General features: G+C 37.5%; 3 protein-coding genes across 3 annotated transcripts; all 3 read right to left on the reverse strand.

The window, feature by feature from the left end:
- Window positions 1–967: 967 nt before the first annotated feature.
- Window positions 968–4,609, reverse strand: LOC114529225 (52 kDa repressor of the inhibitor of the protein kinase-like). The gene is made up of 4 exons (XM_028550981.1): window positions 4,359–4,609; window positions 3,808–3,856; window positions 2,652–3,455; window positions 968–2,524 (listed from the first exon to the last, which is right to left on the reverse strand). Exons 1-4 carry the CDS (start codon window positions 4,607–4,609, stop codon window positions 968–970), a joined length of 2,661 nt encoding a protein of 886 aa, XP_028406782.1.
- Window positions 4,610–8,974: 4,365 nt separating this feature from the next.
- Window positions 8,975–9,829, reverse strand: LOC114529226. The gene has a single exon (XM_028550982.1). The coding sequence runs from the start codon at window positions 9,827–9,829 to the stop codon at window positions 8,975–8,977; it is 855 nt and encodes a 284-aa protein (XP_028406783.1).
- A 6,126-nt stretch (window positions 9,830–15,955) lies between these two features.
- Window positions 15,956–18,747, reverse strand: LOC114529227. The gene is made up of 2 exons (XM_028550983.1): window positions 16,320–18,747; window positions 15,956–16,251 (listed from the first exon to the last, which is right to left on the reverse strand). The coding sequence occupies exons 1-2, from the start codon at window positions 18,745–18,747 to the stop codon at window positions 15,956–15,958; spliced, it is 2,724 nt and encodes a 907-aa protein (XP_028406784.1).
- Window positions 18,748–19,960: the final 1,213 nt, after the last annotated feature.

The raw sequence follows: 19,960 nt of genomic DNA on the forward strand, positions 1-19,960 counted from the left end.
AGTGATTCCAGGGGCGGATCCAGGATTTTTCGTATGTTAGTCAAAATTTTCGGATTGTAAGCTAGCTCTAGGGGGTCTCTCTGAGGGGTTCAGGATTCAGTTTTCGAAAACGTTTTTCCCACCTCTAAAAAGCAATTTGCGGCAATTTGAGAATAACAAAACCTTAGTGGGCAATCGATAGGACAAAAGTATATTGATTTTCGCTACAACAGCCATTCGCAACTCGCTCTTGAAAGTACTTGAAGAAATGTAATTATTATGTCTTGATTGTCTTCTATTATAATTCATAAAAATGGATTATAATCATAATGGAATATAATCATACACATCCCTATAATCAATGTTCATTAATTTCAAGTCTGTTTCGCCCCATATCAGGGCTCATCAGCATGCCTAGGAAATACATTTGCATAGCAAAGCAAAGTGCAATCCGACATGGACAGCCCTTGAAAAGGCTGTAAAGTGATCTGGTTATGGCGCCAGATACCCGCCTTCACACCTTTTGAATAAGCAAAAGGAGTTTGGTTAGAAATGGGTGACAATATGGGACATTTCATGGATGTGATTGGTCACACCATCCCAAGTCAATTCTAACCCTTTACCCCCTGCCCTTACCCCCAACTAATACTAAACTAGCTGCCTATTCCTAGATATATATCTAAAGTGTCTAACTAATTAAGCAGGAAGAACGCAAATAAATGCACCGTATTTGAAAGAGTAAAAAACAGAACCGATACCGTCCATACTGTATGCCAATACTGTGTATCAAGATTTGACAATTTGACAGAGTAAAAGAATAAAGTTGGTTGCATTCATACAGGGTATTGAGAGAATTGGCATTTGGTTTATATGTAGAATTATTAGGCTGCGAGACTCCTCTGTTGACAAGAAAAATAATCTAGCATTTAACGGAGTGCAAGAATAAAGTTAATGACATCGCCGATTTCAGACAGACGAGAAGATAACCTCAGTTAAACTTCAACCTAGTGTTGTGAACAGAAAATTTTTCAATGACATCCTCTAAATTAGGGATGATATCCTGGTGCATTTTCATCAAAGCGAGACCGTTAAGGCGTTCCTCGACCATAGTACTTCTCTTATAGTCTTTAAGCAGCCTCAGAGCTGAAATAGAACGCTCACACTCGCAAGACGTAATTGGAAGGGTTCCTAAAATGCGAAGTATTACCTTAATATTTTCGAAACCATCAAAATTTACAGCTTTTAGAGTTGTAGCAATATTGCTAGGGTGAGCGCCAACACGTTGTTCCCAGAAAGTTTGCCACAATAACAACTCAGCATCAAGACCTAAGGGATTAGGCAAATCATCAACATAAAAATCAGAAACCGTCTTAAACTTTGCCTTCCAATCAATTCCTTCATGGATCAGGGAAAACATCTTAGTTGGAATAATGCTTAGCCCCAGATAAACATTGACACTATCAATGTCAAATCTTTCATCCAAAGAAGAGCAAAGATGATCAATTAAAGGAATAGTGATTATTCTTTTGTAGTACTCAGAGATAGTCTTATATGGATGGTTCGCTCTGGTTGTCTGCCTTCCAACCGTCCTTGGTTTAGCTTCTTCAACACCAACTTTTCCAGATAAAGCCAGAGCAATTTCATACCATTGGTCATGATATGAATCATTAGAATTTCTTACATTAACAACGCTGGTCCTCAAAGAAGAGATTAACTCTATGCCATCCATCACATCAATACTCTTGCCTTGTAAAAGTTGCGTTACAGGAAGAGTTAAATTAATAATATTTCTAGTAATTACCAAAATGGCAACAAATTCAAAGTTAGAAATAAGTGACAGCAAATGGGATGCATCAGTACGTAAAGAAGGATTGTACTTCCCATTTGTCATGTCATCAAGCAAGTTATAGACAGGAACAAACAGTTCTTCAAAAGTGCTCAGACCCTTAACTCGTTCAACCCATCTTGTTCGACAAACATCTGGCAGTCTAGTTTTCTTTGAGTCGGTTTCAGAACTACTACGAACAGTTTCCTCGAAAGGCATGTTGCGAGTTTGGGACACATTAATGAAATTTGTCACTTCTTTGACATGTTTCAGCATTTTCTTTATCTCAACAATCGACAAACTATCACAGACTGACAAATTTAACCTATGGCTATAACAGTGAGTATAAAGGGCTTTGGGGTTTAGTTTTAAGATTTGGGCAGCCAAACCTTTAACACAACCAGCAACAGAACCAGCACCATCATAACCTTGCCCCCGGCAATCCATAATAGGCAAATCAAGATCATTTAGGGCATCCAATATAAGTTTGGCAAGATTCTCTCCACTTAATCCCCACTTACACTGAAGGAAGGCAATAAACTCCTCCCTAATATCCATATTCTTGTCAACAAAACGCAAAACAAGGGCCATTTGCTCCTTGTGTGAGGAATCTGCAGCCTCATCAGCAATGATAGTAAAAAACTTACTTTCCTTAATATCACTTACAATTTGTTCAGAGATAACTTGACCAAAGCACTTGATAATTTTATCTTGGCTTGTCTTTGAAATGTAGCTCTTATTTTTGCCATGTTTTCAAGTGGTTCTCTAAAACCTTATCTCCAGATCGCACTTTCAAGTTAACAGTTTCATTGAAATTGCCAACCCCCCCAGCTGAATACTGGCCTACCTCTGGATGATATTTGGAATCATCCCAATGTCCACGTAGTGGCAAACCTAAACGACCACACAAGAGGACAGCATCAGCAATTGATGCCAGTTTACTCCTGTTCTCCTCTATCTCTTTTTTCAGATTTTTATCTAAAACTATCTCAATTGGTTCTGCAGCCCCTGAGATTTGTGCAAGTATTGCAGTGAGCATTGGAGATGTTGAAGCATGTAACCCCATTTCACCTCCTTTGCCATGGCCAGCATGTTTCTTAAAAGTAAATGCAGCATCATTCCAATGGCGAAGTGGTTCTGAAAACAATCTACTTATCTTAGAAGCTTTACCAGAAAATGTTTCGCGAAATAGCACACATGACAAACAAAATGCACCATCCAGAGACGGTGAATAGCAAAGCCTTGGATATAATTCAAGCCAGTTATATCTAAAACTTCTACCATTAGTCTTAGGAAAGGGAAAATTTTTGTCAGGTCTGAAGACATTTCTAACTAGATTACAAATCTCAGATGAATGCATACCCTTGACTCTTTCCCTGTATGATGCAACATCAAATTCATGAACAAAATTTGACTTCACATTACCAGACAAAAGAATATCTGGTTTGGTAGAAATAAGAGAATCCCCTGATGGGGGAGCTAAGGAAGGGGCGGATGAAAGAGACTCATTAGGTTTCTTTTGAGAGGTGGTTGCAGAGGTGGTAGGAGAACTAGTCTGCTTTAACTTGTGAGCAGCTAGTGATGTGGCAGAAGAAAATGACTCATTAGGTTTCCTCTGAAAAGTTGGGTTTGCAATGGGTTTTTCTGCTACCTTGAAAAAATCAGAAATGTTTCCAGCAGGAATTTTTAGAGCCTTTTTAGAGGAAAGAGAAGAATCAGAAGACAGTTTTTGTTTTTTGTCTGCTAAAGATCCGGATGCCTTTAAACTAGGAACAAATTTTCGCTTTTGCAACTTTACATGGAAAAGAAGGGGTACAAAGTGATTTGGCTGAAATGATTTTCCAGGCTTAGTGTCACCTTCATGGCATACTTTTGCCGAAGCATTCAGGGTGTTGTTTAACAGCAAACAAAAAGCAGGGATGATCAGAATAAAATTGAGCATTCATGAAAAGCTCAAGTGATGTCAAAATTCTTAATGTGTGCACTAAAGTATTGTCACCTACCAATACAAGAGAAACAGAGCTATAAAGGCAATCTCCTGAGGCTTCTGATCTAAGGAAACAGACAGGATACAGAATTAAACTCTAAATTTCATTCGCTATTTCAACCTAAGCAAATTAATATAGCGGCGACAGTTATTTACGGCAATGACAAGTGACAAGGCACTTTTAGATGTTTTTATACAGTTATATTTAAGAGTCTAGGTGACTAATGCTAGAGTCATAGTGTCATATTACTTTACACCAATTGTCAAACATTGAGTAAATTCAAGTTAAAAATGTAGTAAAATCCAAACCTAGCCAGTTATAACTATTCATTTTTTTGCTTTCTAAATGTTACGAATTGAGTTTAGAAATTAGAATTTCAGCCGCAAATATATGCAAATTTATTGAACGTGTAAATATAAATTCGTAGCAGACAGCATACAGCAAGGCGCGAGTCTTGCTCGCTTATATTAAATATTCATTAATCACTATTGTTAACAAACAACCTTATCTAAAATCCTATTATCCTAAATCAACGAAATAAAATAGATGTATGAAATAAAATTTACCTTATTGCAGTGCACGACTTGTCCTTGTTTTTATCTCGCACACATTTCGGAATATAGATCTCGGCGCCTATATTTCTACTTAAACTGCTGTTCGTGGTATTCATCGCGTCAAGCAACTGCTCGACCGAAATCTCGGGTTTAGCGTCGATTTGCGCTATAATATCATCCCAACACTCTTGTAGGACTGGTAAATCGTTTATCGAAAAAGGGGATCGAACCTTTGAGTACAGAGTAGGCTTAATAGCGGACATTTCTAAATTCCAACTTTCTGATATCCTCGAATACAACTTGACAGTTCGAATAAGCTTGCCAAAGAAAGACTTTAGCATGCGTCAAATATTAATGAGATTGCGTCGCCCCTGACTTTTGTAATTCGGTCAGAACTCCCCACAGATCAGTCAAAATTGTGAAAAATCACTAGTTGCCATGGTAATAATGGTCTAGGTCAATCAGAACGCTGGATTTTGACTTTTTGACCGGTCGACTTTGCGTATGCCAGCTGTTCAATGACTTAACCTTGCTCGTCACTCAGTCACTGTACTGTGTAAGCACAGTTAAACACTGGACCACTGAGATTTGATTAGATTAAACTCAAGACAACTTTACTAAGATTAGATTAGTAAATACTACCGCTGTATGATAATAGATTCTGCAGTAACTGGACTGCTCTGCCTTACGAAACATAATCTTCAGTTGCCATAGCTGCACTGCATGATAAAGATAACTGGACTACTTTTCGAAAGTCAAATTTTTATCATTTTATTTTTTGCAAATTTTACGTTAGTCGCGTGACCGGTTTGACGACCCCTAGATCCGCCCCTGAGTGATTCCGTTGATGAAAGGAAAATGGAAAACATTTAGCGATGATGCTCTTTTAAAAACCTCATCACACTAGCACGAAAGTATAATTCCAAATGATAAGATTGTCGCAGACAGGTATCCTTAGCTGAGCATAAAGAATGCGGAGAGACAACAAAGAGATGAAAAATGAAAAAGGAGTCCAAGAAAGTTCACATCTTTGGAAAAGATCAGAGTTTTCCAAAACAGTGGAAAAAGTGTTTAAGTTGCGGTGAAAACTAGGAATCCCTCATATCTTTTTTATGATTTATTTTTGATTTGATTTAATAATTTTGCCACAATATCATTACAGAAGAAAAAAGAAATGTAAATGAAAAAAAATATATATATAAAAGAAAATATTGTGGCGAGGAAACCCAAGTAAAAGCCAAATGGCTTATTAGATTTTGGGTTACCTCATCACAGAATGAACTATTTTGTAAACAAAATATATGAACAGCACACAAGATGTAAAATACAAGAGAATACACAAGTACGATAGTATAACATAATGGCGGTAATTATGAAGTACATAAAATTAAGATATGAGATATATTAAGGAACCACAGTTCGTAAATTTAAGAGAATTATAATATTAGATACTATTAGTAAGAAGCCAAAAAGTAATATTTTAACCTGGACTGAAACGATGAGAGTGAAGGGGAGTTATGAATGTATGGATTCAGTGAATTAAAAAATTGGGTCCTTGGTGAACTGTTTAGTCTTGGTTCTACAGTAAGGAATATAAAATTGACCAGCACTACGTAAGTTACGGGTGTGAATTTGATTAGTTAATGGAAAAGAATTGTTAAAACTTTGTGGAAGGAGATTATTTTTATAAGAAAACATAAACTTACCTAAATTCAATAGATATATATATCTTTAAATTTGAGTAAATTTAACGATTTGAAAAGGGGTGATGTATGTGCATCAAAAGATATATTATTTAAAATTCTGATTACTTTTTTCTGAAGTAACGTAAGACGATTGAGATTAGTAGGATATGTCGAGCCCCAAATCGTATTACAATAATTAAAATAAGGGTAAACAAGCTTAAAATATAAAGTACGCAAGGCAGACTTGGTAAGACAGAAGCTTGATTTGTATATGATCCCAATGGATTTTGATACTTTACTTGCAATATGAGAAATATGAGACTTCCAGGACAGATGTTCATCCAAAATTACACCGAGAAAAGTAAATCTCTTTAACTCTTACTAGATAGTGATTGTTTATTTTAACGGACAAATCAAGCATCTGTTTCCTTTGCCGAGGAGTAAAAATTATAAAGTTAGACTTTTTAAGGTTAATAGACAATCTGTTGGAAAAGAACCACTCTGATAGATTCTTCATTTCGCTATTGATTACATTAATTAAGGCAGGTAATTCACTATGGGAATGGAATACATTGGTGTCATCAGCGAACAAGATGAATTCAAAAATTTTGGAGGCATGACTTATGTCATTGATATAAATAAGAAATAATAGAGGTCCAAGAATTGACTCTTGAGGGACACCACATTTAATATTATTCCATACGGAATTAATACCATTATATTTAACATATTGTTGTCTATTGGTAAAATAACTTTTCATCCAATCAAGGGCCAATCCTTGTATGCCATAATGCTCCAACTTTAGAAAAAGAATTTTGTGGTCGACAGTATCAAAAGCCTTGGAAAGGTCTAGAAATATTCCAATAGTAAACTTTTTTTCATCAAATGCGGTTGCAATTTTGTTTACCAAATTGATTAAAGCATGCGAGGTAGAATGATTTTTCCTAAAACCATATTGATTATGGAACAATATATTCTGCTCATTTAGGTAATGCAACAGACGATTGTAAACAACCTTTTCAAGCACTTTAGAGAATACCGGTAAAATTGAAATAGGCCTATAGTTTGAAAACAAGTTATCCTCACCAGATTTGAATATTGGTAAAACCCGTGCAAATTTCATCTGGTCAGGAACAATACCAGATTGAATTGATAAATTGACAATATGAGTCAATGGTTGAGAAATTAGATCAATAGAATCTTTTAGGGACCACATAGGAATATTGTCATAACCTCCCGCAATCCCTGAACGTAATGAACGAACTATTTCAATTATCTCCGATTCATCAGCACAGTTGAGAAACAACGGGTTTGCAAAATTACCAGATAAATAACACGTGGGTGATTGCGTTGAGGAAGGTATGTTTTTGGATAGGTTCGGGCCGATGTTAGTAAAATAGTCACAAAACCTATTGGCAATATCTAAAGGATTTGTAACATTTGAATTGTTATCAATAAAGGTTGATGACAAAGAGGTACTACGGCTTTTCTTATTATTAACTTCATTAATAACTTTCCACATTGCTTTAATATTGGCTTTATTGGATTCCAGCTTCTTTTCATAATATAGGCGTTTAGGGGTGCGTAATATGTGGGTTAATCTATTCTTGTACTTTTTGTACCTGTCTTCATTGGAAGGAGTTGGAAAACTTAATAATTTCTTGTATAACTTGCTTTTTTTCTTTATGGACTTCAAAATACCGCTGGATAGCCAAGGCTTATTATTAAATCTTGCCGCTTTTAATCTTTTTACTGGAAAAGAGGTATTGTATATTTGCATAAAGTCATGATAGAAACTGGCATATGCATGCTTGGGGTCATCATATCCAGGAATATCAGACCATCTATGGTTTTTAAGAATGTCTTGAAATTTTAATAAGTTTGTCTTGCTCCTATCGCGGAAAGTTACATAAGCATCGCCATGATTTACCACTGACTGATCACGAAAAAAGCCAAAAATTGGTAAATGGTCTGAAATGTCGGTGAATAATAGTCCACTAAATGAGTATGAGTCCAAATTATTTGTAAATATGTTATCAATAAGGGTAGCGGAATTAGATGTAATGCGGGTAGGCCGTGTTATTGATGGAAAGAACATATTAGAGTACATAATATCGAGGAATTCACCGGTACGTTGATGGCTATGATAATTTAATAGATTCAAATTAAAATCGCCCATTATGTAGCACACTTTGTTTTCTTTAGAAATGGAGGAGATTAGTTTGTCAGTATTATTAATAAACCCATCAACATTTTCATTGGGAGGCCTGTATATTACTCCAACAATAATGTTTTTTCCCTTGGGATTCGGAATTTCAACAAATAAACTTTCAGCACATGCTGTATTGGCAAAGACAAGGTCGGAACGTAATTGAAATTGGAACTCGTTAGCTAGATAAAGACCAACGCCGCCTCCTATTTTATTGGGCCTATAATTATGAACAAAGTTGAACCCGTCAACACTAACAAAGTGGCCGTCATGGCGAAGCCAGGTTTCGGAAATACCAATAATAGAAAAGTTGTGTTTGATAATGGCAAGCGAATATGATAAATTCTCAAGATTCCTGGGTAAACTTCTATGTTTAGATGGAGGATCAAAAAACAGTTATTGTTTGGTATCTCTACCTTGGTAGACAATAAATCACTTAGTTTATGTTCAGTGTAGTAGTCGCAGCTATGGGATACTTTAGAATAAAAATTAGTATCGGCATCTAAGTCACCCCATATGGCAAGATTATTATTGTGGTCAAATAGCAATGGGTTAAATACCAGTGAGGATAACCTGTCCTCATCAAATCGTACCAAACCATTTTCAAACTCGTATAATACCATGTTAAATTCGTCATCATCAAGATGACAAAAAGGCAAGTTGAGCATATCAGACATATTGAACCACTAAATTACACACTATACAAACTTATCTTGAGTCCATAAGTGATGTTGTCATCGATGAGAACTGAGTCCAGCTTTTAATTGATCAAAGTTTTTTTTTGACGTGAAGGAGAAAACTTGTGAAGAAGGAGTGGCATCTTTCTTAAGGAAAACTTTACCAAATATCCAGACATATTTATAGCGGTTCTCCCGTTTATACTCTTTAACTGCCCATAACAAGTCTCTACCTTTCTGTGTCAGGCTTTCGTTGATATAAATACGAGATTCTTCAGGGAAACCGAGGTCAGCTGAGGTTTTTGTAAACAGGTTACGCCTCATTTTGTAAACTTTATCTCTGGTGTCTCTTTGGCCAAATTTAACTATAATAGCTGGGATTTGACCTTGGCGAGAGGGTAAATGGTGACTGATTGAGATGTCTTGCTTCAGTGTGGATGTATGATCAGCGAGCTTAGCAATGTTTAAAATAATATTGTTCGTATTTTCGCCCTCAGTGACAGGAATACCGTGAATTTCTAGCATATCTCTTCGGATATATTGCTTTAGGTTTTCTAATTCATCTTCAGATGCATCAGCTTTCTGTTGTAGGCTCTTCATTTGATCAGTTAACTGAGCGTTACATGTGCGTAGGTCGTTGTTTTCGGCTCGAAGCTCATTCACTGATGTAGCTAAGGAATCAAATTTAGAACTTAAAAAGTCCTGACTTTGTTTTATTTCATCCAAGTCGCTTTTTGTAGATTTCAAAAACTTTAAGAATAGATTATTCAGATGGTCAGACTGTTTGTTCAGGCGACTATCTAGGAGTGCTTTGAGAGTTGCTTTCTCATTCGTCGATTCCGTAACTTCGGCGCTGATTTCGCCATCAGGATTCTCTGGTTTTGAAGTATTCTTGTTCTTCTTAGGTGGCATTAGTTGGACAGAAGCAAAAAACTAATAGGTTGTATGGATACCTCTGACTTTAATACAATAGTTTAGGGAATAAAATTCAAGCATTAGGCGGAGCACTAAAAGGCACGTCCGCTTGGCTTGACTGCTCATATACTCAGTGTAACTTGCCTGTGAACACTGGAGGTCATGTAACTCCTCTTGGTGGTGTTCCATTTCAACTATGTACATAACTGCTACAGAAAGATGCTATGTTTTATATCCGGGTGATTCCCCAAATGATAGTGTTACAAGTAATGAGGTGTCTTCGCTTCATTGCAACCACAAAGAAGTAGACAGTCGTTTAATTCTACATGCTAACCACGCAGCAGCAACGTACGATAAAGTTATTATCAAAAGCCCTGATACACATGTTCTTATACATGCGATTGCTATGCAACAACAGACGCAGAAAGAGATTTTCTTTTTGACTGGCATGGGAGATAGAGTTGTTGCGTATTTGTAGCAATTATCTCAAAATTTTTGGTCGTGGATGTTGCTCTTTGTTTACTAGGCTTTCATGCTTTTACCAGTAATGGGATTAGCAATCATGGTATCAGTGTTTAATCGCAGAAGTCAATCTTCCATCACCGGTTGGTAATGGCTGGATGGTTGACGATAAAGAGCTAGAGATAACTTGGATGACACAACCACCCGCTCCGTGATCTTTAATGGAGTGTGTTGAGTGCAAGTGCAAGACTGGATGCTCAACCATGCGCTGTTCCTGCAAAACAGTGATTGCCAGAATGCAGTAGTTGAAGATGGTAACCACGATGATAACAGTTATGGCCTGGCTCAATCTGATGACGATGATGAACTTGAAGGATCAGGATCTAATCTGGATTTCAGCGATGACGTCCATGATGAGTTGTGGTATTAGCTGTCTGGTTAAAAGGGTTGAGTTCAACATTTTATTTGTGTTTTAAATTATAAGGCACTCGTAATTCTCTCACAATTTTATTTGGTCGAAATTGATTTACGATACGGAGTATGTTTCTGTATTGTATAGTTTTAACCATAGCAAGTTAGTTTATTATAAAGGAGAGTAGCATCAGTGTATAGGGTAGTAAAGCTGTGGGATAATGCGTTATTTTCTTATTTGCAAAACTCCAGACTTTGTTGTCTGCCAATTTGTTATGTGTTTTCTTTTCGAGTCAAAGAAAGAAAGATCAACACAATGAAAGAATGACCACAATTCAATTTTAAGAAGAAAAAGAAGTGTGGCTTTTAACCTGCAAAAGCGTTGGCATGCAAAGCAGCATGGGAGGGAGAACACATTCCAGATTTTTCCTAGTTAAAAAAATCACAACTTGTCGGATATTTTTCCAATTAATTGTTGTCTAAGTTTTCTCTGACTAATTTAGTTTTGAAAAACTATGAAAATTTGTGAAAAAGCTCGTAAAACTCCACTGAAAGCTTCCTTCTTGAAACCTGCTTGCACAGCAAAAATGCAGGAAACTTCATTTAAATACCGGTATAAAACTGCTGAATCTGCTATATATGTTGTATATTACACCAAGTATCCAAAACATTTCCTGAATCAAAATGGCATTGGTATATTGCAAAACATGCAAATTCACTGATTTTTCGAAGATGAAATGCTCGAAAACTGCAGGTTTGTGAAAGTGAAAACAAGTGAATTTAGACTTTCTATAATTTATCCTAATTTTCTATCGTGTTTTCAAATAGTGCCTGAAGGGGGGCAACAAACTGAATGATAATCTGCCACAGAATACGGCCTAAAGCGCATCACACCAATTTACATATTGGATGAAGAATTAGAGAGCTTTTCATTTGAAATGTTTAAAATGTGTGTACTTAAAGATGTCCCACACTTGGCGAAAGCAGCCTCTTTACATTGGATCATAGACGATGATGGACTTGAAGTGGACTTTTTGTAAAGTTACTTCAATGTCCAAATGAGAGGAATTTTAGAAAAAGAAAACAGCATTAGAATATACGTGAAAAGGAACAACATATAATGATGCCTTGAAAGGTACGCTTTCAAACAAAAAGAGATGGTAGATAAAATTTCAACAGAGCTACAGAGCATCATCCCAAAATGGGGGAGGTTTATCTGCATGTGGGATATGTCACATGAAATTTGGCCGCAGGAAAAAATATTTACCTTCTCTCCATGTAAATCCGCATTTTCTTGTGCATTCTGTCCAAGCATGTGCTTGGCATTTCTTGTGGCATTCTGTCCAAGCACATGAATAAAAAGGCCCAACATACAGCTATAGAAAAAGACATTGGCCGTTTGTGTGTTAAATTGAATAAGACACGAAAGGAAGTGGACGATGGTGGTTGAGCTGCAGACAAACTAACTTATTCTGTTGCCAAACAAATTAAAGATATTGTTATCGCTGAGCGACAAGACACATACATCAGTTTTGGGCTACGAAATTGGTCACTATTAAATAAGGATGTGGCTACTCTACAAAAACATCTCAAAGGGAAGCTCACATCATGAAAAAATGTTAAGGCGTTGGTTTTAAGTGAGGCAGATCACAGAATGGGTTGGCACAAGCATCTTTTGGCTGAGAATTGTGGCATAAAATTTACTTCAAAAGGAAATATACAAGCATCATTAGTCATCTGCTCTGGCGATGAGTTGAACAACTTCAAACTTGCACTTAAACTTCAGCAGGAAGAGATGGAGTCCCCACCAAAAGTTCAATGCCAATGGAGAGTAAGGAAAGTTCAACAGCGTCAATGCAAATTACACGCAACAACCAAATCACTATAGATGATGAAAATTCCAATCGAGAATATTGAATTTGAAGCAGATGCTACAGTTAAAACCGAATTCTGACTTTAGGTAATATAAGAAACAATTGGATCATTTTTGCCAAATTGCAAGTTGTTTCTGTGGTATCTCATCATCCAGTCAAGTTTCTGATGCCCAAGTTCCTGAAGTATTACTTTCACAAATATAATAAATGGGGAAAGAAAGCCAAGCATATCAAATAACAAACTAATGACAGAAAGAATACCGCGTTTAGTTGCTCGTTTGTCTGTTTTAATGCTAGAAAAATAAAACTTGTGAGTTCTGGCATCCCAACATATAGACCAAGGGTACGATTGATAGGTAGTTGATCTAAGTCCAGGTTAAGAGTAGGTGTTGCTCATTCAGTGATAGGAATTTCCTTCAGCATTTCTCGCCGATTGCTGAGGAACTTAGTCAGTTGGAATCTGTCTTCCGCTAGGAGATCAATCAGGCATGAAGCTAGTGTAGTGTCAGTAGATTACCCCCCCCCCATATAGCGCCAAAATCACGCAAAACGTGATCCCCACGCGGGCCGTCGAAAACTGTCGAATTTTCCCGAAGATGTGCGTGGTCTCCACGCAGGGTGAGAGTGTGACGTTATTAAACCGGGGTTTGAAATTGCTTAACCTCATCTAATCCACAAGAACCGATTAGAACCCTAGCTTTTTCATGTAACTCGTATGCCAATTGTGTTTGAAGTGGCTTTCGATGATCGATTATGTATTTATAGCAATCGTTATTCTCGATTTTCGCGATAGAAACAACTAGTGCTCTTGCTAAACAAATTTCGTCGGCGTTTTGAATACGTACAATTGCCCTCTTCATTGTTAAATGCTTTTCTAAATTGATTTCGCTCCTTTTTGTCCCAGTACCTCTGTTTGGCATTTCAACATGAACTAAATTTACATTAACACTATCATTCAAACGAAAATCACGATTAGATTGAACGACCTGTTCAAATTCGGCTAAAACACGTTCGGTCGTAAGACGAGAAAGAGGCATGAATGGAAGAGAGATAGGAGTCTCGAGTTGAGGCGATTGCAACACAAAACAGACCTGATCGTGCTCTGGGATATCACGGGTAATTGTCCTTAGCAAACTCCCAAATATCTTGTGCAGTTGATTGTGAAATTGGTTAAGTTCCAAATTAGCTAACGTGTCCATAAATTGAACGGTGTAATCCACTCCGGTAGTTTTAAACTTTTTAACTTTAACTTGCTTTACATCTCTCATGGTAAAATAATTACTATCGCTAACCTCGTTAGATGTGCTTGCACCCTCGTTCACTTCGTTGACAGGTCTTTTCTGTCCATGACCAAGCTGTGACATAAATCCATCATTTTGCCAATCGGTTAAAAAATGTCTTCGTTGCTCTGGCGTCCAAGTATCAGCAAGCCCCGAATCAAGCTCCCCTTTATCGTTGAATAACTCATCATTTCGCCAGTCCTTCATGAAACGTTGGCGTTGTTCAGGGGTCCAAGAATCTGTCAGGTTCGCAGCAATACCATATCGTTCATTCTCCATTTCCCATCAAAGTAAACGACTCATAATTTCTATCTTCTTCAGTTAAATTATAGCGATTTTCGAAATCCGTAAGCTCAGCCACAGTTCGGGCTTCCTCAATTTTTTCAATTATATTCATATTAACAAATAACATGTGTCACAGTAGCAAGAGCGAAACCGTCATCTCTCAGGTAATATTGAAAAATTACTCGTTGCTCTGCCTTATATCGCTACTCTTGTATCATAATACGGTAGCCATATAAAAACAAATACTCTGTGTAATGTAATTATTTCCGTAGCGCACATCATAACTACGCGTGGGTGTAACGCACATTGTAGCGCTCACAAATGACCTTTTGTAAACAAATACTTGTGCGCACATCATTCACTAAGTGTCCCTGCGGGACTGATTGTCCTGTGCGGGACTTTTTTAGTCCCTAGAGCTCTGTATGTGTGAAGGGGTTTTCAAAGAGAAACATAGGTCACTAAGTGTCCCTGAGGGACTGATTGTCCCGTGCGGGACTTTTTTAGTCCCTAAAGCTCTGTATGTGTGAAGGGGTTTTCAAAGAGAAACATAGGTCACTAAGTGTCCCTGAGGGACTGCTTGTCCTGTGCGGGACTTTTTTAGTCCCTAAAGCTCTGTATGTGTGAAGGGGTTTTCAAAGAGAAACATAGGTCACTAAGTGTCCCTGAGGGACTGCTTGTCCCGTGCGGGACTTTTTTAGTCCCTAAAGCTCTGTATGTGTGAAGGGGTTTTCAAAGAGAAACATACAACATATTATGAAAACATATATTTACAAGAAACGTATAAACATATAATACATAAAGACAATATAGAGTATATGCATTTAGAATCCGTATGGAAGTGTTTTGTATTCATCAATAATAACCTGTTTGTCATAAACAATACGATAGTCCTTTTTCATGCGTTTGGTTTCTATGTCCTTTGTTTTGGTGTTGCGAGTAATTTTGAATGGGATATCTACGGATACCCACCCTGCGACATTACATTTTGCATGAAGGTATACCAAAGCACGAATCACCTCAAAGTTAACGTTTTGCCTAGCGGTGCAATTAAGCGTGATACCGCGTATCTTTGTCTCAACTTTGTTCGAATTTGTGCGGTAACAGTAATTCTTTGGTCCACCCGAGATAAATGTGGTAATGTAGTCTCCCTTTAACTCATCCGTCAGTTCGCCGAGGTACGGACCTGTAGGGGGCTCTGGATCACCAGGTTTACTAACGAAGATCACCGAATCAGTGTCGTAATACAACGCTCTTTCTTGAAGTTGATCCAGAACATCGTAGAGTTTGAGGCGAGCGTAAGCTGTGGTGAAAGCAGCAATGACCATGTTCGTTTTAGAGTTTGGCACAAATTCTCATTGTTTTCATAGTGAATTTCGATCACTTCATCACTCACGAAATTTACGTTGAGAACATTGATTTCATCTGAAGTTAAGTAGTCAAAGTAAACTTGTGGGTCTTTGATCAATTCCACTTTGGTCATATTAGGACGTTGCGCAAATTTGCCTGGGAAAGACATGAAAAGACATGAAAATGCATCAAAATAAAATAAAATGTACTTTCATGTTTATAGCTCTACACTTACCCCAAAATGAATTCAACATCAATTTTGACAATGCACGCAGCCCTGGATTAGTTTGAGATGTCTTCGTCGAAATTTTTTGTGATGATATGAGTGTGGCCGACGACTGTTCGCGTCATCTATTTGCCCAGGGATATAGGCTAGTGAAATCTACATACCTATGACATCACAATAGAAATGACGTCATAATTAATTATATGATAATGCTGTACCTTACTCTAAGATTGACACTTTACCTTATCTTTTCACCATCTTTGCATTTGTGAAATAATTTTGCAGCATTGGTTCGACCACCAAAGAAGGCATCGCGAGGTTCCAAAGGATCAACTAGGTCGTAACTGTCAAAGTAATTCCTCATATTTTCGTCGCATTCTAATTCTCGCTTGATGTCACACTCCCACACTTCGACAACTTTGAAGCCCTGATCTCTGAGGTGACACGTCTTCTCCATTGTAGCTTGAAGCAGGTCATGCATAGTTTTACCACTAACACTGTTCACCGTATCTCTGGCATAGCATTTCAAGCACCCTGGAAAGATTGAATAAAAAATATTAAAGAAAGAAAAAAAAAAAAAAGAGAAATGTTTAAAAACTTACCATGCCAAAAGCAAGCATTGATTTTGTAAGCTGTGTTCGTCTCTTCGTGATAACCGTCCAACAAATAATTGCCAACACGTCTCTCACCCGTGTTGCGGGCATGTTGAATGTAAATGTCGTTCTTTTCAGCAGTAAAGGTCAGCCATTTTAGAGCTAGAATTGACTGCTTGTCTTTCGGGCGATAACCGTGAGGAGGGATGATTGCAATGGTGTTCTCTCTCAAAAAATTCTTTCGAAACACCAAATTGCAGGCTGATGCAATGGTAAGACATTTCTCAAACGGGTCGATATCTGTGACATCATGAAACAGATCGCGAAATTCAAGGCAACAACGACGTAGAATATCAACATCCAAACGATAGTACGTTAGAATCTCTTGTTGGAAATTGAACACGTAATCGCTTTCTTTCAAATTGCTGTGCCATTCCAGAAACTTTTCTTTTTCATCAGGATTCATTCCATCAGGATGGTAAAATGGACTTGGTGGAATAGGTCCAACGTAATTCTCACTCTCCTTTTTGTTGAAAAGATGTGGAAAATAACCTTTTGCAAGCTCATTGATACCAAATGTTTTCGGAAAATCAGCAAGTCTCATGGGTGTGAAACTCAAAGAGTCGATAAATTTAATCTTGAACATTGGGACACTTAATGTAAGAATTTTGGCACCACGCATGATGATATCAAAAATAACACCGCTCTTGTGTAGAAATTGTTGAATGAAATAACCATCGTAGTAACCTTGAAAATTATGGGCCATCACAATACAGTTTGCATGTTCCTTGGTAAATAACCATTCGCAAAACTCATTTCTTGTATCATCCCCTTTAACTATGCATTCGTCACCCGCCTCGTTTTGTACTACGCATAAGTTGGGTTCGTGGTTTCCATTTTCTTGTCGACACTCAAAGTCAAAGAATAAAAGTTCATTGTACCCGCTTTGAGGCGAGTTGTCTTCATCGCTTGCCTCTGTATCGAGAAGGCTCGCTGCCTCGTTTATGTCTCTGGTGTTTCTCGCTCTTACGGGTTGCATATAGCATTGATGATTCTCAGTTTGCACATAGGTATCGCACGTAGAGCAACGAGTTTCACCGCAGTGATGCAAATCACGCCTCAGTCTACTCCGTTTTACAACAAGATCACAATGAAGACATTTGACCAAAGAATCACAGATGGATTTTGCATTGCCTACAGATTGTTTATGTTGATCAAAACACTTTTGACTCTTAAAAATATGCATACAACCAGCACATGGAATCCATGAAACAAATGGACAGTTTTGCGAATGACACAATTTACATAAATCAGCGCACAAATGATCAGTCATTTTATCATATCCTTTTTTACAGGTGTGACAATACTTTTTACGAGCAAAAAAGGCCGGCATGCTTGTGATAACGTCGTAATGGTTATCATGCAAAAACAAATATATCCGTTTGTCTTTCTTGGGACCGGAATAAATTATGGTGTTTTGATGTTCTTTCAAAACGATGTTGATCTGATAATCCGACAAATGGGTTTGAAATTGCTTAACCTCATCTAATCCACAAGAACCGATTGGAACCCTAGCTTTTTCATGTAACTCGTATGCCAATTGTGTTTGAAGTGGCTTTCGATGAATGATTATGTATTTATAGCAATCGTTATTCTCGATTTTCGCGATAGAAACAACTAGTGCTCTTGCTAAACAAATTTCGTCGGCGTTTTGAATATGTACAATTGCCCTCTTCATTGTTAAATGCTTTTCTAAATTGATTTCGCTTCTTTTTGTCCCAGTACCTCTGTTTGGCATTTCAACATGAACTAAATTTACATTAACACTATCATTCAAACGAAAATCACGATTAGATTGAACGACCCGTTCAAATTCGGCTAAAACACGTTCGGTCGTAAGACGAGAAAGAGGCATGAATGGAAGAGAGATAGGAGTCTCGAGTTGAGGCGATTGCAACACAAAACGGACCTGATCGTGCTCTGGGATATCACAGGTAATTGTCCTTAGCAAACTCCCAAATATCTTGTGCAGTTGATTGTGAAATTGGTTAAGTTCCAAATTAGCTAATGTGTCCATAAATTGAACGGTGTAATCCACTCCGGTAGTTTTAAACTTTTTAACTTTAACTTGCTTTACATCTCTCATGGTAAAATAATTACTATCGCTAACCTCGTTAGATGTGCTTGCACCCTCGTTCACTTCGTCGACAGGTCTTTTCTGTCCATGACCAAGCTGTGACATAAATCCATCATTTTGCCAATCGGTTAAAAAATGTCTTCGTTGCTCTGGCGTCCAAGTATCAGCAAGCCCCGAAGCAAGCCCCCCTTTATCGTTGAATAACTCATCATTTCGCCAGTCGTTCATGAAACTTTGGCGTTGTTCAGGGGTCCAAGAATCTGTCAGGTTCGCAGCAATACCATATCGTTCATTCTCCATTTCTCATCGAAGTAAACGACTCATAATTTCTATCTTCTTCTCAAACAGAAAATCCCTTTCCATATCAGTTAAATTATAGCGATTTTCGAAATCCGTAAGCTCAGCCACAGTTTGAGCTTGCTCAATTTTTGTCAATTATATTCATATTAACAAATAACATGTGTCACAGTAGCAAGAGCAAAACCGTCATCTCTCAGGTAATACCGAAAAATTACTCTCTCAGGTAATACCGAAAAATTACTGGACGTGGTCATGTTTTCTCTGCACACCTTTGCTGTTTTTTTCGTTCAATTTAACCTTTTAGCCCAGATCCTCGACTTAAAATGTGAGGAATCAATTGGTGAACAACCCTATGCGATTGGAATAAAGAATCCGACAGTATATAATGTAAAATTGGCAGTAATATCCAATCTTGGTCATGGCTATGAAATCAGCCAAGCGGATTATTCACTTGGTCTTGGTGTTGAAATACATTTAGACAGATACTCACAACATTTCAGGATGGAAGGACACTGTCTTACTCTTTCCACACGTAGCATAACTAAAGAATTAGGGAAATGTACAAATTTTACCAAGTATTATCCAAGTGTAAGGAAGAAATTTAGTAAAAGACGATCTCTTTACTATGCAAATGGCCAAGCGACTTACAATGAGGTATTACAACTCTCTGGCGATGTTCATCCTAACCCTGGTCCAGTTAGTAATGTTATTCCGAAACCAGTTAATTCGATGAACAATTCACGTAAGGAAAGCAATATATCAACAATAATATCGACCCGAAGAACAAGGATTTCTACAAATTTCCGACGACAAGTATGTCCGGCGAATCTAATCTATGTACGACCAGACTTGACGGCACAAAATACAGCCTGTAAATCCCTAAGGAATGTTAGTCTAGCACATCTTAATGTGCGCTCAATAAAGAATAGAACGAACTTCATTCAGGTTAACGAATTAGTATCTGACAACGATTGGGACATATTCACAGCGAGCGAAACTTGGCTGAACTCAACGGTGAGTAATAGGGATGTAAACATATCAGGTTACAAACTATTTAGAGGCGATCGTCGTCATAAACGTGGAGGTGGAGTATGTGCTTACATTCGTGATAATCTTAAAGCAAAAGAAGTCACAGATTTATCATCTACATCGGAAAATGGTTTCCAACAACTGTGGGTAAGAATTCAACATATAAAATTAAAATCGTTTTTAC

This window comes from Dendronephthya gigantea, unplaced genomic scaffold (assembly GCF_004324835.1).
Source record: "Dendronephthya gigantea isolate DGI-Jeju-01 unplaced genomic scaffold, DenGig_1.0 000055F, whole genome shotgun sequence".
Classification (NCBI taxonomy): domain Eukaryota; kingdom Metazoa; phylum Cnidaria; class Anthozoa; order Malacalcyonacea; family Nephtheidae; genus Dendronephthya; species Dendronephthya gigantea.